The 24,366-nt window shown below is 39.4% G+C and overlaps 1 protein-coding gene across 1 annotated transcript in view; it reads left to right on the top strand.

The window, feature by feature from the left end:
• Positions 1 to 9,853: 9,853 nt before the first annotated feature.
• Positions 9,854 to 24,366, top strand: part of TOPAZ1 (testis and ovary specific TOPAZ 1) — a 76,211-nt gene continuing 61,698 nt past the window's right edge. Inside the window, 5 exon segments of the mRNA XM_055321667.1 lie at positions 9,854 to 10,103; positions 10,106 to 10,198; positions 10,533 to 12,984; positions 22,604 to 22,665; positions 23,564 to 23,691. Of these exon segments, the coding sequence (XP_055177642.1) occupies positions 9,854 to 10,103; positions 10,106 to 10,198; positions 10,533 to 12,984; positions 22,604 to 22,665; positions 23,564 to 23,691 (2,985 nt within the window).

Below are 24,366 nucleotides of genomic sequence, written 5' to 3'. Positions count from 1 at the left end.
ACAGTAATATAATTAGAATTATTCTATTAATGTGAGATATTGCCTTTGATGTTTATCACATTTGCCTTAGCAGTGGATATTAGAAATTGTGGAATGAGTGTAGACAGAAAGGGAAAAGACTGGAGATGCTGAGTTACATCCAGTAATAGTGGACCAGATAGGTCAACAGAACTCTCCAAAGGAAGATAACTAGAAAAGCCATGTTAAATATAAAAATTAAGTTCCTAGAGGCATCGAAGATCTACCAACCTAGTGAAGGATTACAGAGGTCAAGCTTTACAAAAAGATATGACTCTGAGAAGGTGAGCCCAGTAATTGGAGGACTGCTAATGCAGTAAAAGTAACATCACCAGTTATATACAACCAAATTTGATTTCAGATGAATAGCACACAGTTTTAGGGTCAGCATATCCCAAATATTATGTGGGATATACTTTTACTAAATAAAGTATTTGTTATTTATCTAAAAGTTAAATTTGCTGAATGTTCTTCAACATAAGAATGGACAAAAACCCTTCCCAAATCTCCCTTGAATATCCATGGAATGACCATAAATGTTAAATGACTGTTCTTTCTAAGGACTGATCGGTGCCAGGCATCACACTCAGTGCTTGGAGAAGAGAGATCAGTAAGATACTCTCTGGCTCTCAAAGAGGAATTTTTCTACCTTGGGGGGTCTCTTGAATCTGTTACTTGATTTTTTTCCAGTGTTTTCCTATAACCTAGGGACTATGGAGAGAGCTCTCTAGTTAGCCCCCTCCTTCCTGCAGATCAGCCTTCCTGAACTTCAACTTACCATCTGCTTTTCCACAGTCCCTCAAAAAAGAGAATTTCAGGTTCCTTGTATCCAACAAATGTGTACTCAGCATTTGCTCTGTGCCAGGGACTCCTTTCAGTGGTAGAGGTCCAGAAGGGCCCTGCTGGGAAAGACACAATGAACAAGTATACTATGTGGCAACAATAAAAGTGCCATGAGGAGGAATCTTCTGTCTTCAAGTGGTGACAACATTGAATTTTACCTGAGTTCTGTGATCCTGGAAAACAGAAGGTTAAGAAATTCCTGGGCAGCCTTGGTGGCTCCGTGGTTTAGCACTGCCTTCAGCCCAGAGTGTGATCCTGGAGACCCGGGATCAATTCCCATGTCAGGCTCCCTGCTTTTCCCTCTGCCTATCTCTGTGTCTCTCAGATTTCTGTGTCTCTTGTGTCTCTGTCTCTGTGTCTCTCATGAATAAATAAATAAAATCTTAAAAAAAAATTCCTCCACATTTTATGTTCCAGGAAACTGCTTACTGCAAAGAACCACCTTTTATCATATAACTGAGATAAGACTCCTAGATGCCTCTTATTTACCTATGACAAGGTGAGGCCCAGATCCTCAAAATTCCCTTTCTTGCTTCATAAATGATTAGCTGAACTGCCTGTCCCCATTGATCAATTGGAACAGCATGCTTGTTAAACAAACTTTGGTTAATCTTCTCTCCTTCCTCCACATTCCTGAACTTTGGCCCATCCTCACCCTAAGTCAGCATGGAAACTCCTTTCCCCACTACCCCAAGAATAGGCTGGCCTCAGGGTCAAACAGTCTCTATTCTACTTTCAATTATAATTACCCTATTATCCTACTACCCCACACCTGGTTCATTCAAGCTTTATTTTTTTCCTTCCTGTAAAATAAAAATTATTTTTGCCTTACTCTGGAGATGCTTGTAGATCCCATAGTCATGGCACTCTCCTACTGCAATAGTCTCCTTCCCATCACCCTTGCCATAACCCTTTGAACAGAAGTCTCTTCTAAGTCCAGATTTCCTTTTTATTTACATTGGTCAGTGAAGATCTCTTTTTATAGCAGCATTTGAGTAGAACCCTGAAGCAAGTTGGGGAATTAAGCATATCAGTTCTAGTGGGAAGAAACATTCCAGGTAAGGGAACAACAAATGCAAAAGACACAAGGAGAGATTGTGCTTATCATGTTCAAGTGACAAGTGAGAAGGCCAGTAGGCTGGAACACCATAAGGGGGAAAGTGATAGAATGTTAGGACAAAAGGATACTGGGGACATGATTGATTATACTGTGCCTAAAACCATCAGGACCTGGATTTTATTTTATTTTTTTTCTGGATTTTATTTTAAGTGGGATAGGTAGCCATTGGAGGCTCTCTGGGCAGAGGCAACTTTTGTTTTATTTTTAAAATTTAATTTCAATTAATTAGCATATAATGTATTGTTAGTTTCAGAGGTAGAGGTCAGTGATTCATTAGTCTTATATAACACCCAGTGCTCATTATATCGCATACCCTACTTGATATTGATCACCTAGTTACCCCATTTCCCCATCACCTTTCCCTCCAGCAACCCTCGGTTTGTTTCCTATGATTAAGAGTCTCTTATGGTTTGTCTCCCTTTCTGATTTTGTCTTTTTTTATTTTTTCCTCTCTTGCCCTATTATCCTTTGTTTTCTTAAATTCTACTTATAAGTAGGATCATATAATTGTCTTTCTCTGATTGACTTATTTCATTTAGCACAATACCCTTTAGTTCCATCCATGTCATTGCAAATGGCAAGACTTCATTTTTCTGATGGCCAAATAGTATTCCATATTCCAGTGTGTGTGTACATTGTGTGTGTGTGTGTGTGTGTGTATACATACATATAACCATATTTAGCCATTCATCTATCAATGGATATCTGGGCCCTTTCTATACTTTAGCTATTGTGGACATCATTGTTATAAACATTGGGGTGCTGGTGCCCCCTTTGGATCGCTACATTTGTATATTTAGGGTAAATTGGTAGTGCAATTGCTGGGTCATAGGGTCAAAGGGTGGCTCTATTTTAAACTTTTTGAGGAGCTTCCATACGGAGAGGCAACTTGATTTTAATGAAGCAACTTGACTCTTGTGTGGGTAAAGTTAGAAATAGGGAAATCATGTTTCTCTAATAGTTCAGGCAAGAAAGGATAGTGGTCTAAGGGACAGAAGTGATGCACATGATGAGAAATGGTGAGGTTTTGATTTATTTTTTATTTTTTTAAATATTTTTATTTATTTATTTGACAAAGAGAGAGTACAAGCAGGGAGAGCAGACAGATTGAGAGGGAGAAGCAGGCTCCCTGCCGAGCAAGGGCTTAATCCCAGGACCCTGGGATCATGACCTGAGCTGAAGGCAGATGCTTAATGGACTGAGTTACCCAGGTGCCCATGCATTTATTTTTAAGGTAGAGCAGAGTTTGCTGAATGGGAGTGGAAGACCAGGCCAGTGAGAGAGAGGATTCCAGGATGAATCTAAGGTTTTTGACCTAAGTAACTGGAATTATGGAGTTAAAGCTAACTGACCTGAGAAAACTATGGGAGAAAAAACTATGGAAGGATCAAGAGCAGATATTGTCTTAGCTTGAGCAGAGCCCAAAGCCTATGTGTAAGTAATAGTAAATAGGAGGTACAGGCCCAGCAATAAGAAAACGGACCAGGAAGGAAGAAAGGCCAGTTAAAAAGTGTGTTATTAAGGTTGCTGCTATGTGCAATGAAAACTTAAATCCTCAAAAGGATTGAGAGAATATACAAAATGCCTCCAAAATTGTCTGTCTGAAGGGCAGGGTACAAGCACACTTATTCATTAGCTCTCCAGTCCTGCTGGTTGTCGGTTTCTCCAGGTTTGCTAACAACATCTTTCAACCCTCTTGTTGCCCATGCCCAAAACAAACCCAGCTGTCTGCTCTGGAGCACTGGGGGAAATCCTAGGGGCAGAAAATGAAAATTCTTGGTGAATGCTCTCTGCTAAGTGAGTCAAAGCCTGAAAGAAACTATTTGTCCCAGCCACTTGGATCAGAAGCATGGGTAGAATGTGGTGCTGGAAATATAAATCAGGAAGTCATAAATGTATATAAAAACATATATAATGTCCTTTTGAGTGGGAAACTGACTAAATAGAAGGAAATTTTCCCTGTCACACTTCACTCTACCCATTGGTAAGCTTAATTCTAGCATAGTAGCCACTGTCATAATTCCCTCCTATCTAAGGTTATCCCATATTGGACAGTAAAATGAGGATTCCCTCCTCCACAAACAAGATAATAGACTGCAATAATGACCCTAATTCAAATGGAAAATTTGAGAGGCATAAATATAAGATCCCTAACAGATGTTAGAGTATGGGCACCTGCACCATAGTCATTCATAGAACAGGTATGTAGCCATAAGCAGAAGCAAGCAGAATAAATTTGTGCTTGCTTCAATCTCACTCAGACCAGAGTTGGTTGTCTCCTGAAGAATCCTCACTTGGAAGTACAGGAGACTAAGCAGCAAACAGAATAAACACTTAGAAATGATTCCTTTATAGCACTTTTAAATTAGCTTCCTATGCCTCTCAATGGTAAAATGAAGAGTTTAGACAGTTTCTAAGATTCACAGATTTCCATTGTGTTCCATTTTGGACTTATTACACTGAGTAATTGAGTTCTTTTGACTCAATGACACAATCAAACGCTCTTATGATCAAACAGCATGGAATGGGAGGAAAGAGTGATGACTCATCCTTGGTTGCTCTGGATCTGAAGCCCTCTAGCAGATAGAGAGTTAATTGAGATTCCCAAATCTGGACTTTAATCTGAAGTAAAATATTTGGTCTTTGATTTTTTTTTCCCCCTAGCGGTAAAAAAAGGATCACTGATTTAAAAAAATAAAAAACATTTAAAATATTCCAACATGTTATTCTTTGTGGATCTCAGATTGATTATGTGATATTCCTGGACAGAAGATTTATAATCTAAAACAGAATAAAAAGCTAACCCTAGAGAAAGTATTGGAAATACTTAGGAGAAAGAACAGTAACCATATCTTATGTTATTTAGACATTCATTTTAAGATGGTGAAAAAACATTTCCTGATACTGTGTCAAAACAGAAGTCTTTCCTTTCATTCTCTTTACTCCTTCTACCCTTACCCTTAGTTACTAGGGGTGTGTGGGGGGGTTTCTTATCAGAAAAAAGAAATTAAGTATTTTTTTTATTTTTTTAAGATTTTATTTATGTATTCATGAGAGAGACACACACAGAGAGAGAGAGAGAGAGAGAGAGAGAGAGAGAGAGAGGCAGAGACATAGGAAAGGGAGAAACAGGCTCCATGCAGGCAGCCCAGTGTGGGACTTGATCCCAGACCCTAGGATCACAACCTGAGCCAAAGGCAGATGCACAACCACTAAGCCACTTCAGCGTCCCAGAAATTAAGTATTTTAAACAGTGGAATGTAATTCAGGAGATGGGCTGAATGAATGGAGAAAACCAACAGGGTTTCATGATTTGTAACAACAGAAAGCCACTGCCCCCCCTTGAAGCAAAGAGATCTCTAGGTACCTGGTGGAAGCTGCACCACAGTGAGCCTGACAAGCAAGAGATGGAGTCTCAAAGGAAATGCAGCTAGTGTCTGATAGGCAGCCTAAGGACTAGAAAAGTATCCCTTCTCCTACAACAATGTTTTCCATTAGTCGGATCTCACCCAAAGCCAAATGACCCGGGAGAATGGAAAACACAGACTGCAGGGGCTGGCCCCTGTGATTCAGAGCAGGCAGAGAAAGGGCATGGAATTGCTTTGAGTACAAACTGGCCAGGGACAGGCATGATACAGAGTATAACTCATACTGTCAAAGCTGATAAATATCTCAATAAGTTTGATAGTTTACTAGATGTTTGGAGAAGTAGATCATGGATCTATAGGATAGGACTGGCTTCATGGGCACATGATCTGTGTAGTTGCACAGGCCCCACAAATTATGTAGCCAGTCCTGTACATTATTCCACAACTGTAGCTGTAGATTATTATAGAGGATGTGCCTGTGCTGTCATCTTTCCAGGATACACAAAGGACATTGGAGAAACAGTGACCCTCTAGCTGACTTTGAGGGCTGATCAGTAGTGTTGTTCAGGATCCAGGGGCAAGGGAAAAGGGTTAATAGAAAAAGGGAAGGGACCAGAATGGACCCCCAGACTCTCATAGAGGGCCAACTCTGTGGACTGAGATGCAACCCAAAAGGTATGGTAAATATTCTGCTCCCAATCCCAAATCTTCTGAACTCCCAAGTGTGTAAGATCTGCCACTAGGAAGATTGAATCATTGTTGGTAAACAACTGTGTTGGTGGCCCTTTCCAGAAATTATCAAGCTCGATAGAAGAATTATGATAATCGTGTCACAGAAGAGAGCAGAAGATCCATGAAAACTTGTATAAACATACCTAATCTCCTCAGGTTTTCTGTGAAAGTAGTTTGGTATGACGAATTTGAAATCTGTAACAAAGATTAGAATTTTCTTATTCAGAACATTCAGTGCTTGATTTTGCAGCTACCTATGCTACTAATCTCTTTCTTTTATGCATTGCTCAATAGTTATGGGACACAAAAGTGTTTAAATTCCTGGGTCTATAACTATATTTAGGATCATCTGTTTTTATTCAGACCAAATAAGCTGGGCTCCTGAATTTTTATTTTATTAAGATCTTAGTAGCAATGTTTATTTTGTAGGTAGTAAATGTGAGAATTTATATAGAGTCTCTCTTTTGATATATTGAGGTTTTCATTTAACAAATCTACTTAATGTTTACAATCTGCTAGGTTCTAAGTGCTTTACAAATATTTGCACACAAAATTCTACCCATCTTAGGTTCTCCATTTGTTAAAGGGGCTTTAACAAAAAGACAGATTAACAAGAGAAATCAGTTTAATGAATACAGTGTACATCATGCAGGAGAAACCTCAACAAAAAGTAACTCAAAGTGGTGGCTTAGAGCTCTGGCCTATACGGTGCTATCATCAATGAACAATAAATTTGTTTAGAAGTGGCAGGACAAAGGAAAGCAAATTTAGGCTTCCTAAGGTGGCAAACTGTAGGAAGATCAAAATATGAGAAGAAACTAATAGAGTAAGATTTATAGATTCCTCTAGTGACATCTCTATGCTGATAAAAGTCTAGAGTCATCTCCAGTAAAGCAGAATTAATATCCTGCCTTCAGGCAGAAAGGGTGGAGAGGTAGAGAAGGGTTATCATGTATTTGCTGCTTCCTAATTGTCATCAGCTCAAAATAATGTATAGGTCAAAGAGTCCTATTTGGGGGTGACATATTTGGATTCCTTCACAAGACCCTATTATTTCATTTTGCAGATGAGAAACTGAGACAGAAGTGAATGAAAATGTAGCCTGAAATCCCTAAAATAGATTTTTCTATTCTGTAATTCTTAAACTGGTATCCCTTTGCTGGGGATTTTCATAAGCAGAAAGAGCCAGGGGGTAGTTTCTAGATCCTCTAAAAAACCTCCCCTACCTAAGTTGTATTTTCTAGAAGCTCCTAAGAACAGTCCTCTTGAATTGCTCATCCAAACTGCCATAGTAATCTGTGCATCACACCTACCATCCTTTAATATCCACACACATTGGGTTTTAAAAAAATCACATTTCTTTTAAAACATACCTTCTGTTAGTCTTTGCATTTTTGTATCTGTCCAGGAAGAGATACACAAGAGCTGAAGGCAATGTGTTAGCAGATAGGCAGGAATATCTGATACTCCTTGCTCCCAAGACACACATGCAGACAAATGCATACATATGTAAGAAGAAACGTAGCAGGGAAGCTTCCTTGAGAGGTGATTCTCACACTGAATCTTGAAGGGGAATATGCAGTTCACCAGGTAGAAAAGCATTAAAAAAAAAAAATCTCCACGACTAGCATGTAGAGATGCACAGGAATGATGACACTGCATACAAAGTGCAGGATATGTGTGGTGTTAAAATATAGTTCCTCCCCCAAAAAGATAGAAGTCATGACTTTCATAGAGATGTAAAGATGAACATGTGTTAACGACTTTCTCTCATCAGACAGATTTTGTAAATACCAGTTGAAATGTGTCTATTCTTTGGACTTACCATTTATAGATCAGGAATAGGAATATTGAAAAGAATGTGCAAATTGAGGCAAAACTGGCTTCTTCCACTAGTGAGAGTGGAAGTCAACTGAACATCTATAAGGCAGAGTTTGCATGTCTACAAACCATTCTTTTGTATTGCTACCACTTATTTAAAACTTAGAGTTGTAAGATAGCTCCCATAGAATCAGCAGATAATGCAGAAGGGTGACTCCTTCAGTTTTCCACTGAAGCACAACTTTTCCCCTACAGTGAGTGTAAGAGACAAAATCTGTTAAGTATTCAGTGGCCACATCAAAAAAAGCCACAAATACCACACTGAAGAGTTTGGATTTCTTTCCGCTAGCTTTAGTTTCTGAGTAACGGAGGTTCGAGAAGGGTCAAGCTTTATGATCTCGCCAGATCTCTTTTCCTGCGAGGCCAGTGGGGCAAAGCCCAGCAGCAGGTGGAAGCTTCCCCGGAATAGTGCAACTGTCACGGGCTGTACCCCAAGACCTGACCTTTACCGCCCGCATGCTTGTACTCCCTGACGTCTGTCCCGCATTTTTCCTTAAGCTCTTCTTTCCAGCTTATCTCTGATCTCAGGCAAATGAAAGCGAAAGCTCCCCCAGAGGATAATAGCTGCCCAGACATGACCTCCAGCCACACCAGTCTGAGCCTGAGCCTGGACTCCTGCTTGCGCAGGCGGATCACGCAGCGACCTGTAGAATGATCGGGACAACTTTTACCTCCTTGTGATGCTAAGATCTCCGCCCAACGAGGAGCTGGAGCCTCATTCACGTAACCTGCAAGGTGTGGACCGGCGTGCGTCCAGGGCGGCGGAGCTCCTCTTGCGGTTGGAGGACATGAGCGAGCGCCACGGCCTGCTCCCCTTCGCCCCACGCTCGTGCCTGAGCACGACCCTGTGCCCAGGCCCACCTACGAGGACGAGGACGGGGCTTCCCTAAGTATTCATCCTCACCCTAAGTGACCCAGCCACCGCCGCCAGGAGCCACAGCTCTGGAAGCCCTTCCCAGTGGTCTCCTTGCTGCTGAAAACGAAGTTTTCCTTCGTTTCCTTCAGCCCAACCCTGACTCACCAAGGAGCGAACTCCCGTGGGTTCGGTTACACAAGGACAGAGGCACGAATGCAATTTAGGAGGCTGATGCACTAGATAGGTCAGATTCTGAGAGGCTGAGCCAAAATAATAGCAAAGCGCAGAGAGCGGCCGACGAGCCCAGAAAGCAGAACCGAGCCGGTGGATTGACTGTGGCTGAGGTGGATGAAGTGCAGAGCCGTGTCGGGTGGTCTCTGGCTTCCCGGCTCAGACAGCTGGGTGGCTGGTGGCACGCCCCCGACACAGGGAGGGCGAGCCTGGGAGGAAGGGTGGGCTCAGGTTTGCACCTCGAGACTTGAGGCGTCTCTACGGTATGCGGGTAAATGTGCGGAGAAGGCTGAGGCAGGAACCGCAGAGACGGGATGGTTAGAGACCACTGGACGTGGTTCCCAGCGAGCAGCCAGGCTGGCGGGACAGCAGGCCACAGCAGGCCCTGCGCGGTTCCACCGAGCTGTCGCCTAAGACAGCGCCCGGGCCGCAGCCCCGACCGGGACGTCCACAGACCAGCAGCGCAGCGGCCCAGCCCCTCGCCCATTGGGCCCCGCCCAGCTGGTCCAGCCGGCGTTGGCGGCGTTGGCGGCGTTGGCGGCGTTGGCGGCGTTGGCGGCGTTGGCGGCGTTGGCGGCGTTGGCGGCGTTGGCGGCGTTGGCGGCGTTGGCGTCGGCGGCGGCACGCAGACCCACTTCCGCTTCCGGCCTGGGCCCTCCGGCGGCTGCGGGCGACAGGCCGCGTGCTGTGGGGCCGAGGCCGGCTGGCGCTTGGCACCGGGCACCGGGAGCCTTCGCGTGGCGGGTGGGCTCCTGTGAGCGGGTGCGGCGGGCCGCGGCGGGCAGGGCGGGCTGCCCGGGGCCGATGCGGCGGCCACTGCCCTCGGGCCCGGCGGCGGCCCCCAGGCGTGAAGGCGAAGCGCGAGGTCCGAAGAAGCGAGGCCGGCGGCCAGGGCCGGGCGAAGCGGGAGGCAGCGGCCCGGAGGCTGGGGGATGCGAGGATAGCAGGCGAAAGAGGAGGACGGTGGCCCGGGCCCCCGGGAGAGAAGAGGTGGAAAGTGACAAGTCGGGTGAGGCGCGGGGCCGGAAGGCTGCCGTGAGGCGGCGAGAGGAGGGCTGGGGGCTCGGCGTCCTTCGGACCCGGCAGAGCCGCGGGGCTTAGCGGCCGCCGGAGCAAGCGGCACGGCCTGCTCCCCTTCGCTCCACGCTCGTGCCTGACCTGAGTTTGCGAGGGCCTTTCCGCTGCACGTGGTGGACCGGGAGGGTGCTCGCCCTCGGAGGAGCCCGTGGCCAGAATTAGGGAGAGGGTTCCTGCTAGGACTTGTTGGGCGAGTGTTGGGGTGAGGCTGGTGTAGGGGTCATTCAGCTGCGGGGTTCTGTGTAGCCCCTTAACAGGAATTAGGTCCTTTGTATAAAAACAGTTGTGTATTCTCATACCGCTATTAAGGGAAATAAAAGTGGATGGTTTCAGTTTTTTTATTTTAAGTGGTACTGCTTTTTTCTTCTCAATATAAAGTCTTTTCTGGTTTCTATGTTTTTATCAGCCAAGGAAAAAAAAGTTACTGAAGCCTCAAGTGATGATCCACAGCCAGGGATTGACCTGGTAAGAAAGGAATCATTAACCAGTTCGGAATCTTTCCAAACAGTGGAGTGCAGTGAATTTCAAAGTATGGCTTTCTTGCAGTCTCTGGGTCAGGAAGGTTTGGTAGAAAGTATTAGAAGAAGAATTCGAATTAAAAAACTTAAAAGCTTAGAAGGCCCACCTCTCAAAATAACTGAAAGTAAGGCTACACAAAATATTAAGGTTGAATTCCAAGATGAACTGTGCAAGAATACTCCAAAATATTCTTGTAGCAGCTTGTCACCTGGAGTGGAAAATAATTCCACTTTAAAATTACGTGATTGCAGTTGTTTCCCCCATTCCAAGGGTTGTAGTGATGAAAATAACCTTTCATATAAACCTGATGGTGGATATGTGCAAGTATCAGAAAATTCCTCGAAGTTAAAGAAAGAAAACCTTAGGAGTCTTGCAGATAAGAGTGACACAAGTAGTGCTCCTCAGCTTTTACAAACTGAAGAAAACTTAATGGGAATAAATAAATTTTTGCTTGAAGAAACTGATTTATACCAAAGTAAAAGTAATGGCTTGCTTTCCTGCCTTCAAAATGAAAAAAATAAATACTTAATAGAGGAGAGCAATGTTGATAGAAAACCCAGGAAAATGATGAAGGTGTCTGGGAAAGGAGATGAAATGATTATTGAGATGAACTTCTCTAATGTGTATAACAAGTCTGAGTTGGTGTTACAAGAAAACCAAACAGGTGCTGAGGGTAAAGAAACAGAGACTTTAGAAGCTAAAAAAAGTCCTTTAAAAGTTTTGAGAAAAATAAACCATAATACATTCTCCCCAATGGATCATTTAGTAAGTCTTCCAGAAACAGCAGAAAAAAAAACAAGTCCTGAACATGATGTAAATGCTGTGTTTCAGAAAACCATTGAGCCACTTTTGGAAGAAGAAACAAAGACTGCTTCAGAGCCCTTAGGATTTAAACGCATGGAACCAGAGGAGTACTTTAAGTTGATGCAAAGCTCAATAGTGAAATTACCTAGTTATTGCCATCTTACTGAAAAGGGATCTTCACGGGAAGACTTAAGAAATGAAGCTGAAGAATCGAAGTTAGGCTGTCACAGAACAATACCGATGACTGGTAAAAGAACTTGGCCTTGTTTTTCATGTGCTAGAATATCTCCCCAGTGTTGGAAAAAGTCTTCCTTGACAGATTCAAATAACTTTCTTCCTGAGTCTCGGGAAAGTTTTAGGCAAGATGATTTTCCTAAACACCAAACAAATCAAGCTCACTTAACTGATTCTAAATTATCATTACAAAGTACCATAACAGAAACAAACAGTGAATCTTCAAGTAAAGAAAAATTGGATTCTAATTGTTTGTCTTTAGTCTCTACAGAGGAACCTACTTTAATGATTACAAAGGAACCCATAATCGATGATAAAAAGATAAAGTCAGAGGAACCAAGAAGTGGGTCAGAGGTGGTTTCTAATACTACGGAAGATACTCAGCTAACTAATATGTCTCAAAACTTAACAGGAAGTAAAAAAAAAGATAGAGGGAATTTAACAAAATTTAATTTGACAGTGGCTTCCCAGGATGGCCAGGAAGCAAATAACTCTATAGGCAAAACTATTCATCGAAAAGCATGCATTGCTAAACAAACCCTTGTGGTTCCAGACTTGGTTAAAATACTGAACACAGGACGGCTGACTAATTTTAAAATTCCGTTACTTAAGAATAAAACAGGAAAAAAAAAAATAAATGCCAGATCATCAGAGAGAGAAGCATGTAGTCCCCTAGAACTTCTTGACAACTTCTCTGGAGCAGAGGTAAGACAAAATAGGAATAAAGAAAATGTCTCTACAGTAACTTCAGGACCTCAATCTTTGAGAATACAAAATAGCATAACTCCAGTGCAAGCTAATTCTGACTCCTGTGGCTGCAAGAATTCCTGTAGTATTTCTTCAAGCTTTTTAAAGCAAGGTGATGATAATAAACCATCCAACTACATCTCTGAACCAGGCAGTATTATTTCAAATAAGGAAGCTATTTCTCTGAGAGTTGAAAGAAATACTTTTTCTTGTGATCGTGGGTATATAGAGAAAGGTCCTGCTTTCTGCTCTAATGAACAAGAATCTTTCAAATCAGTTTCCTCTGAAATAAGTGGTAGAGATATGACTAAGAACTTTTCAGAAATTAAAATGGGGTTTCCAGATATTCTTAAAGCATATGAAGATGATGTCCTCTTAATTGATGTCATTCAAGATGACCCAGATCTCTTTGGGGTCTCCAATGAAGGGGAGTTCTCATTTACTTCAGAGTTCCCTATGATAAACCAGGAACCCAGTGTTGCTGAAGAGCACCAATCAACAGACTCTAAGCACATGGAACTTCCAGAAAAAAAAGAACCAAGCGATGACTTGAGGTATGCATGTTCAAGTATGCCTTTTGGTGCAGATTATTGTTGGGGGTTTCAAAAGCACTTTCTGCTCTTACATATTGCTAATTTATTCAGTGATCATTGAAGCTCCATTATTTTTTTTAAACCCAGTTATTTACTAAATGCAGTACAGCACATTACTCCTGAGATCTGGAAATGTCATTATGCTAAAACTTAGAGTCAAAACAATTCTATATAAGAAATTATAATGGGGCAGATTAGCCGTTCAGAACTTTATGGTTTAAGTGGCTTTTTAAATTACTAATATTGCTTTCAAAGTAAATTTATTTTCCTGTTTTCTTTAATTATTACAAATATGTGGGTATACTTTTATTTCAGCCATGTTACTTATTAAGAACTATATATTTTAACTCATTTTCTGTGGCTTCCTTCTTAGATAAAAAAAAATTCATTTGTTAACATAGAAGCCTGAGAAAAGTTTGACCTGTTTAGGACTTGAGAGTAGAATCAGAAGTTAAACCACTTTTCAAAGGAAAATAGCATTTTCTAATGGTTCTCCTTTTTAAGGTGATGGTTTTATATGATGATTTAGCCTGAGGCAATTTTAAATGGAACCATAATAACCTTCATGCTCAGGAATTTGATCTTTTCTGGTTGGTCCAAATTTTATATTATGTCATATTTTACTAAATTTTTATGATTCTTTAAGATCTAATTTATATAATATTTGAATAATAGAATGTTTTGTAAGCAGACTCAGGGAAACATGAAAACATTTTCTGCTAAGATTCACTGCTACATGACTTAAATCTCTCTGGTATTTATAAAACTCAGTTACTTTTGTGATATTGTAGTCTTCTTGATGTTCTTAGTGTTTCAGGAACTTGTAACTTATCACCAAATAGAAATGAAGAGTTTTATTATTTACTTTTAGTGATGTAAAAATGAGGTAGAATTGATAACCTGCCCACTTTGAAGACAGAAAAAATAAGATGACAGGTTGTCAACTTGTCCAGGGTCACACTGCTAATAACATAATCTGGATTTGATCCTAGGCCTGTCTTACTTGTGAATTAGTCCTTTGGGGGAAAAAATAGTGGTTCTTACTTGACCTTTATGGTTTTTATAGTTTTTTAATCTTCTTGCCACCTATCAGCTATGAGACCTTTAAAGGCAAATTACTTTGCCTTATCTGTAAAAAGGGAAGATACTTGCTTCCTGTTCAGGCAAGTTAAATCAAAGAAAGAATTTTGGTTTTAGCATGGCACTGGGTGAGGAGTAAGGGTTCAGTAGAAGGTAGTTTTTGAAGGTGATTTTAACTATTATACCATGCTTCCTTTGAGGAATACAAATTAGAGCAAATCATGTATTCAAGAGCAACATCTGTTAGCTAAGAAGATGCTGACAATGAGCTACCACCAAAGGTAGAGAGAACTGTGATTGGGCAGGAAGTTTGTTTTCTGTCCTTTTTTCCTTTTTTTTTTTTTTTTTTTTTGGTATAATGGCTGATTTTGAAAAAGCGATACACGTTCATTGCATTAAAAGTGTAAAAGGAGGAATCCTACCACCCCAAATAACAAATTAATTGCTAACAATTTGTATTCATCTGGGCATGTAGGTAAATACTGTTTCAGAAAGATTGTATCATGCCATTTTTTAGTAAAAACATTTACTTTTATTAACTCTTGATGTGGTGGGGGGAACTAAAGCAAAACTAAAGGGGATTGCTAAAACAATACACTCTGTATCACAAGAAATTAGTTTCTAGGGGTGCCTGGGTGGCTCAGTTGTTTAAATGTCTTTGGCTCAGGTCATGACCCCAAAGTCCTGGGATTGGGACCCAAGTTGGGCTCACTGTTCAATGGGAAGTCTGCTTCTCCCTCTCCTGCTCCCCTGCTTGTGCTCTCTCTCTGTCAAATAAATAAATAAATAAAATATTTTTTTAAAAAAAGGAATTAGTTTTTAAATGTTAATAAGAAAGATTATTTAAAAGTTTGAATTTTATCATGACTTTTAAAAATTGTATTCTAACTTCAGACAGCAGCACTTGCTCTTCTGAGGTGAAAGATGAATGTAACAAAGTACACTTTGCTTTTTCTCCCAGTCTTGCCTCCAACTTTTTTGTTTAAAAAAAGTTAAGCCTTGTGTCATTGGGAATTCAGATTATTGAAGAGAATGTCAAAGACTTATTCTTAGTTATGTGTTTAAATTGATTCAGTCCCTACTACCAGTCCTTTTACTTTCCTCTAATATTGACTAGTTGGCTAGATTTCAGAGCATTTCTTTTTTTTTCAAAAAGAGTTCATAATTGCTCTGTTCTTTTAGATCTTGGAAACCTAAGAATGACCTGTCTAAGAAAAAAATTGGTATCAAATTTTCAGTTTACATATTTCCTCTTTACAATTATATAATTCCTACCTGCTCTCTGGCTTTGAATGTTGTGGAAAAGTCTGAAGCCAAACTAATTCTCCATCACCTCTCTCTCAACTGCTGCCACCACTTCTACCACCATGTTGTCATCTTCTTCCCCCTTCTCTTCTGTGCTGTCAGTTGTTTCTCCTACTTTCTATCTTGGGATTGGTAATTACATGTCAGTTTTTCCCAGACGGGATGAACCATTTTGATTTGCAGTATCACGTTTACTTAAGATAATTTTTCTGATTGTCTTTGAACTTCATTCCTCTTTATTTCAAGTGCACCAGTTATACTTTTATTGGATTTTTTCTTTCATACTGCTTCTGAAATTTTGGAAACTGAATATTTCCTCAGTAGTTAAATTTTTTTCTGCAATAGAAATACCAGTTTTATAATGATGCACAATGCTACCACAAACTTAACGGGGAAGAATGGAGATATGGTAACCAGAGGGTCTGCTAATAGTTGTGCAAAGAGTTGTTAATGGTTCCAGAATTAAATGAAGGTTAAAATATAATTTCAGATTTATCCCTTTTGTCAACCAGTTGCTAGTTCATATATTATTTTTTTCCTCACTCTAAGACAGTAAGAGGTTGAAGCCTGTTAGACTTGAGTTTGCATTTAACAGGAACAGAAATTAAAGATGGGAGGCTTAGGCTCAGAAGCTCTGGACTGCCTTATTGTTAAAACAGGTGGACAAAGCTAAGTTGATTCAGTTGTTGGGGGAAGTGTTCTCATACCTGGTTAGGGAGATTTTGTAAGATGTTTAAGTTTATGTTAGAATGTCTGTTCATTGTTCTCTACAGTGGGTGAAGCCCGTATTAAAATCCAAATAATTAGAAACATGTTAGAACTAACTAACACTTTAACTGATAAGCTTGGCAATGTATATTTTGTGAAATTGATAAAACTTTTGAATTAGCCTATAAACATGGTTGGAGATTTGAGAATGTCTGTAATAGCAAGTGGACTTAGAAAATAGGATTAACTTCCATCACAATTTTATTATATCCTAAAATTTCTGTTGAGTAATCTGCAATGGATCATTGAGATTTTAAGAATCTGCCAAGTATTCAAGGGAATTATTATGTAGCCATAGAGGAAAAATCAATGTATCTGAAACAAAAATATACAAACTGAAGTACTAAGAATACTAGTAGTTTAGAAAAGGGAGATGAAAAGGCATCTTAGAAAAGTCAAAATTTCTACTGATCGTTGAAATTTGGATTGATTTTATATTTAACAAAAGGGAAGAAGGAAAAAGGTTTGGTGGAGGAAGAAAAATAATGAAGAAAAGGTGGGCAGAAGATAAAGGTAGATATGAATATGGTTGTGTAGGACAAATTATGAAGCATTTTCCCGACTTTCAGAGTTAGGAACCCTTTCTGTTCTCATAGCACCTTTTGCTACCTCACTTATGGCACTGATTTTATGATAGTATAATTTACATCTCTCTTACCTGTTAAATTGTTGGACTTCCTGAGGCTAGGAAATGTCCATGTGTTATTTACCTCTGCAAGCGCAGTCCCTCATACTCTGAGGGAATTAAACTTTTAATTTTAATTTCTGCTATAGTAGGCTATTCCTCAGGCATCTAGATTTAAATATATATAAGTGGAGTCAGTAAATGCATTCTTTGTAAAGCAAATAGATGTTGAATAGTAAGGTGATGCCAGATACACCAGTAGAATTGATTCTGGTGATCAGTGAGAATCAGTTATACCACATAAAGAGCCTTGTACATTTTGAAGCTGGTAATAATAAACACAAACTTCTAACACAAACACAAAAATACCTGGCACCAAGGTCATTCAAGTGACTCATAGGTCATTCTTTCTCCCCCTTGTATGTTTGGACTCTAGAGTAGGCTATCTTTCAGGATGCTTAACTTGCTCCATTCTCCTTTTCCACTGAATGTCTGAGATACTCTACAGTGCAAAATTTTACACTCAATTGTCAAAACTGATATTTAGTGTCTACCCTGTGCTAGATACGCCATTTATTTCACTTAGTTTCAACCTCAGAAGTATTTTACTATTTTAATTTTTTATAGTTGACATATAATGTTATACGTATAATGTTATATAAATTTCAGGTATATACAGCATAGTGACTTAACATCTCCATACCTTAAGCTGTGCTTACCACAAATATAGCAACCATCTGTCACCATACAACACTATTACAGTATCACTGACTATTTCCTATGCTGTGCCTTTTAATCCCATGATTTATTCATTCCATAGCCAGAAGCCTATATCTTCTACTCTCTTTCACCTACTTGTCCCATTCCCCTAACCCCCGCCCCCTTCCTTCTGTCAGCCATCAATTTATTCTCTATAGATTTGATTCTGGGTTTTTTTTTTTTTAAGATTTAATTTATTCATGAGAGAGAGAGAGAGAGGCACAGACACAGGCAGAGGGAGAAGCAGGCCCCATTCCATGCAGGGAGCCTGATGTGGGACTCAATCCCGGGTCCCCAGGACCACACCCCGGGCCGAAGGCAGCGCCAAACCGCTGAGCAACCCGGGCTGCCCCTGATTCTGCTTTTTGTTTATTCGTTTGTTTTTTAGATTCCACATACGAGTGAAATCATATAGTATTTGTCTTTCTCAGTCTGATTTCACTTAACATGATACCCTGTAAATCCATCCATGTTGTTGCAAATAGCATGTTCATCCTTTTTTAATGCTGTGTAATATTTGTGTGTGTGTGTGTGTGTGTGTGTGTGTGTACCACGTCTTCTTTATCCGTTAATCTATCAACGAATACTTAGTTTGCTTCCGTATTTTGGCTAATGTAAATAATGCTGCAGTAAACATAGAGGTGCGTATATTAGTGTTTTCATTTTCTTTCAGCACTAGCATTACTGGATCATATGGTAGTTCTATTTTTAATTTTTTGAGGAACTTCCATACTGCTTTCCACAGTGGCTGCACCAATTTGTGGTGCAAATTGGTACAAATTTCCTACCAACAGCACACAAGTGTTCCTTTTCTCCACATCCTTACCAACACTTGTTATTTCTTGTGTTTTTTAATTTAACCATTCTGATAGTTGTAAAGTGATCTTTCATTGTGATTTTGATTTGCATTTTTCTGATAATTAGTGATATTGAGCATCTTTTCATGTGTCCATTGGCCATCTGTGTGTCTCCTTTGGAAAAATGTCTGTTCAGTTCCTCTAAAACTAGCCATCTTTAAAATTAAATCAAAGTGTTTAACTTTCCAAAGGACACAAAGCTATTAGTAAGGGCTAAGATCTGAACCCAGGGTAATATGCTCTAAAGTTTGTCTCCCCAGCCCAAAACAGAATGCTGGGAGAGTGGCATTTTGGTTATTTCTTTGGCTTTAATTTGATTATAGATTGCCAAAGAATAGTAATTTACTTTTGATCTCTTTTCTCTCTTATCTCTTCCTCTTTAAAGTGGCAGGTGTTGATGGTAGAGGGGTTCCTGGGTGGCTTCAGCCCGGGTCATTATCTCAGGGTCCTAGGATTGAGCCCCACATGGGGCTTGCTACTCAGTGGGGAGTCTGCTTCTTCTTCTCCCCCTGCCCTCCTCTTCACTTATGTTTTCTCTCTCTCTTAAATAAATAATAAAATCCTTTTAAAAAGTAATAAAATGGCAGGTGGGGCAGTATGAAGAAGTGCCATTCTGATTTTTACTTTTTTCTCTTTTGGACCACATAAACCATTGTTTTTGTCTTTGCCAGAAAATATGGTATTGTACTTGATGGAGTGATCATTTGTAGTATCAGGAGACCTACCACTTCACACCATGGCATCAGGTTAGGCAACCTCTGGCCAATGAATTATCCGGATATGTTTCTCTGCTTTTGGCCACTAATATTTGCAGAATAATTGTAGTACTTTAAAATTAAAGCAATATACTTGGTATACCTATTTATGGTTTTGTTTTACTTGCAAGAATAACCTATGTGTATGGAGCTATACCTATTTGAGGATGTAACTTTCAGGTTAATTAGAAACTGCAAAACACCCCTCAGTTCTTCTCTGTTTGAGTCACTTAATTATATTCATGCTATTACTTTAATATCTCACAATTTTTCCTTCCTCTCAGTTCTCACTGCTACTGTCTTATTCATCTTTCTCTTAGAGTATTGTAATGAGCTTCTGGTTAATCTTCCTGAATTCTCTTAGTTTATCCTCCTTCATAGTGATATTCCGAAATAGAAATTGATCTGCCAGTGACGACTACGTTGCTTCAGTGGCTTTCAGCCTCCTGAAGATAGTATAAATTGCTTGGCATGTCTTTTTAAGGCTCTTTAGGGGATTACATCTACTTTCTCTTTGACAACTATGGTTTTAGGAAGGAGGAAAGGGGAGCAAAAAGCTAATGAAAGATAAGCACAACAAGCAGCTCACTGTTTTCACGATATGTCATGTACTTGAATTCTTTTGCATATGTTTCTTTTTCTTTTTTTTTTTTTTTTTAACGTTTTATTTATCCGAGAGAGAGAAAGAGGACAAACAGGGCTAGGGCAGAGAGAGAGAGAGAAGCAGATTCCCCACTGAGCAGGGAGCCCAATGGAGAGCTCAATCCCAGGCCCTCAGGATCATGACCTGAGCCAAAGGTGGATGCTTAACTGACTGAGCCACCCAGGTACCCCTGCATAGGTTTCTTTATCTGGAAGTCCCTTTTTATTCAGTTATCTTTCAGATCTCCTCTGAGCTGTTATTCTAGTAATTTGTTCCAGTAGTTCCCTTGGTATGTATCTCAGTATATCCTTTCTGCTTGTATGTAAGACTTCTTTATACTAGGAGTTCCTAGATAGAAGAGAGGCATCTTCATTTGGGTCTCCCTAGTGTCTGGCCAAGAAAATGTTAGGTGCTGAGTATATGGAGAGCAACTAGACACACAGAGGCTTTGTCCTCACTGAGCTTTTGATTTACCAAGAGAGGCAGATAGTTAAGCAAGTACAGTCAGATATGATTGCACGTTGCATATTGAGAAATACAAGATATTTAAGACTTCCTGGTCAAAATGACCTTAAGATGAACATTAAAGGAATTAGCCAATTGGTGAAGAAAAGTAAATAGAATTTTTTTAAAGATTTTATTTATATATTCATGATGTGGATGGAACTGGAGGGTATTATGCTGAGTGAAATAAGTCAATCAGAGAAGGACAAACATTATATGTTCTCATTTATTTGGGGAATATAAATAATAGTGAAAGCGAATAGAAGGGAAGGGAGAAGAAATGCGTAGGAAATATCAGAACGGGAGACAGAGCATAAAGACTCCTAACTCTGGGAAACGAACTAGGGGTGGTGGAAGGGGAGGGGGGTGGGGGGTGGGGGTGAATGGGTGACGGGCACTGAGGGGGGCACTTGACGGGATGAGCACTGGGTGTTATTCTGTATGTTGGCAAATTGAACACCAATAAAAAATAAATTTATTATTTTTAAAAAAAGATTTTATTTATATATTCATGAGAGACACAGAGAGAGAGGCAGAGACCTAGGCAGAGGGAGAAGCAGGCTCCTCGCAGCGAGCCCGATGCAGGACTCAGTCTGGGAAACCCGGGATCACGCCCTGAGCCCAAGACAGATGCACAACTGCTGAGCCATCCAGGCGTCCCTAGAATTTTGTCACAGATGGAAGAAATAGCCAATATAAAAACCCACAGGGAAAGACATGTCACAACTGAGAAACAGAAATAGTGTCTGGTGGCTTAGAGTTCCTATGGCAAGAAATAAAGCTACAAAATGTGTGGGAAGCTCAGTCATTGAGGGCTTTTCAAATAGGATGACCATAGAATTTATCTTCTGAGCCGCAACTTTTGAGAATGAAAAGAGGAATTTTTAATAATATATGCCAGGACAACAGGCATAAACTGACCATCCTAGATAAACTGGAAGTCATTGTGAATTTGAACTTTATCCTAAGAGCATATGGAGATTTGCCAAAGGACATAATGATTTCAGACAGAGATGGGAGTGTATTTGAGAGAGGTTTAGGACTTGAAAAATTGATTAATCTGATTGGTTAATCAGAGGTAAGAGTTAAGGATGATACCTGGTTCCTCTTATTTGAAAGAAAGGCATTACAACTCTCTGATATGAAGAAGGATTGGGGATGTGTTCTGGTCATGATGTGAACATGTTGAGTTGCAGAGATCTTTGAAATACTAAAATGGAGACAAGTCTAAATAAAAAAGGAAAAGAATTAGAGGAGGAGATTTGTACATTAGGAGTCTTTTGTTTGTATTATTATCTTCTCATTCTTTAAACTATATATTTCTGATTGTTTCTAGATCTTATGTCAGGGAGCAAATACTTCATATTTTGCAAAGACTGTAAAGAGTGATGTTTATAAAATGTTTTATTTGGTTTTTCTCTTTCTTGAGAAGGAAGTAATCCTGAACCAATGGGCATTTGTAGAGCTGTAGGATAGGTTTAATAAAACTAACTTATTAAATGAAAAAAAATGGTAGGATTATGGTGTTTATTATATTTTATTCTGTGTACATTTATGTATTTCTTATTTTAAAAAAATGGAATAATGTTTGGCCATTTGTTTTTGAATTGGCTCCTATGGATGTAGTTTTCATTTGTTGAGCCTATGCTGTTGGTTTTAAAAACATTTTGTCTTATTTAATCCTCATAATAACCTCATGGATAGGTGATAATTCCCATTTTACAGATACGGTTAGGTTAGACTCAAAGGAATTACATAATATTGCCATAGTTGACACAGTTAAGTGGCAGAACAATATCTGAAACCAGGTTGGTCAAGCTCTGATCTTCATACACTTGACCTTTAGACCACATGTTGTCTTCAGAGATTACAAAAAAAAAAAAAAAAAAAGAAGAAGATGATTCAAACTGTTCTCAAACTATCTTCCTTTTACACTGGCAGTAAAATATATATACACATACTTTAGAAGTTAAACATCAGCTCGTACTGGTGTAATAGTTTAAAATTGTTTTGAATGCTTGGTATATGTCATCAGGTTCTCTCTGAGTAACAGTTTTATATGACAGCACTCCCTAACAATTGTGGTATATGTGTGTGATTAAAGAACCAAATGAGTAATCTGTTTAGGTGTGCTGCATTCTGAGCTCCAGTGCAGAAGACCTCTATCCTTGTAGGACTTGAGCTGATGTTCACCAGCTATTAAAGCTGGTAATATATAATGTTTAGAGAAGTAGATCTGTGTAGAATCTGTTATAATGTTCAAGCTCTGTTTGCTTTATAGTAGAAAACTTCCTATACTGGATCCTGGATTGATGAAGTCAGAGATCTGTGCTTCTTTATCAGCAGGTAAAATTTGACTTTTTTGAAATATGCAATATTGAAGTATCTTTTTATATCTCTATTCAGGCCTAATCAAATGAATTAAATAGGAAGCTCTTCATTTTAGAGTCTGTTAACTATATGTTTTACAGTTTGTCAGTTTTCCTCAGTTTTAGTTGCTTGGTTGGCAGATAAGATTTTGAGAAATTTTCCATTTGATTAGTTAGTAAATAACTAGTTAGGTTTTATCTACAAAAGAGATCATTGACCTTAGAAACTTTTGTGGCTGTATTTTGAAATGGAAATACATGTTAAAGCTTTGTCACATTTTAAATCTGAATCTTTTTAAGAATTTTTATAATTAACAGTTAATCATAAGTTTAAATACCTGGATCTTTACTTCACAGGAAATATTTTCAAAGTTAATTGTATTTTGATTTTAAGGTTTTAAAAATATATTGAACATAGCAGGGCATAAGAAACATTCTTATATTTATCTTGGTATATCTCAATTTTGTCCTAGTGCCAATTCTTTTTATACTGTATAATGGAGTTACTTTGAAAGAGAAAGAGGAATAATTATATAGTTTGCTGAAAACTACTTATGTTTGTCACATTGGACTTTAAAAGAGTCTGGATTTTGGGATCCCTGGGTGGCGCAGCGGTTTAGCGCCTGCCTTGGCCCGGGGCGCGATCCTGGAGACCCGGGATCGAATCCCACGTCGGGCTCCCGGTGCATGGAGCCTGCTTCTCCCTCTCCCTGTGTCTCTGCCTCTCTCTCTCTCTCTCTCTCTCTCTCTGACTATCATAAATAAAAATAAAAAAAAAAAGAGTCTGGATTTTAACTCATTTTTAGAACAGTCTTTGAACAATTTAGTCGTTGCACTGTATAAAGCTTCTACAGTTAAATATTATTTCTTTTCAGCAAATGAAATTAAACATGATTCCAAAGGAGAAAACATTTCCTTAGGGAAAGTTACTAATGAGACCTATGGATGTGAAGAGCTGGGAGACTTCAGTGAAAACGTAAAAGGTTCAGACTTGGATGAAAAGGTACTAGGAGATCTTGCATTTTCTTATTTCCTAATCTAAATGGTGGTGATGCTAAAATTCATCTTAATAGTGCTGTCAGTAGTTCAGACTTGGATGAAAAGGTGCTGTGGAGAATCTTTTGCATTTTCTTATTTTTTGGTCTAAATAGTCGTAATAGAGATTCATCATAACAGCATGGTCAGGTGATAAGTGTCACTACTTTTTATTGAGTAAAAGAATCACATCATTCTGCCCATAGGATATATTGTTTGATCCTTTGTACAAGCACACTATGAACAGGTATCCTTTGCCTGGGAAAGTGTGATGTTTAATTATGTATTTAGCCTTTTTTTTTTTTTTGTATCCTGCAGTGGGTCTCAAACCTATGTAAATCTAAATTGTTAATATTTTCCTGCCTCATTAAACACAAAGTACTGAGTATCATTTGATCTTTGAAGCTTAAGAATATCTTAGTGCCCCAGGACTGTAATGCACACATCAGTTAACCACAGATATGGAAGGCATAGAAATTGGAGCTAAACCAAACTTGATGGTGGAACATACCACTGGCATATGATCTGGGGAAAAATTAGGTTATCGAGTTTATTCTTGTTTCCTGCCAGAAAATGTGTGTGATTGTCTTAACCTTTTGCATAATTTAACTGACTCATATGCAACTATTTCATATTTTCTTCT

This window comes from Nyctereutes procyonoides, unplaced genomic scaffold (genome assembly GCF_905146905.1).
Source record: "Nyctereutes procyonoides isolate TBG_1078 unplaced genomic scaffold, NYPRO_anot_genome, whole genome shotgun sequence".
Taxonomy (NCBI): domain Eukaryota; kingdom Metazoa; phylum Chordata; class Mammalia; order Carnivora; family Canidae; genus Nyctereutes; species Nyctereutes procyonoides.
This window is presented reverse-complemented; position numbering and strand designations above follow the sequence as displayed.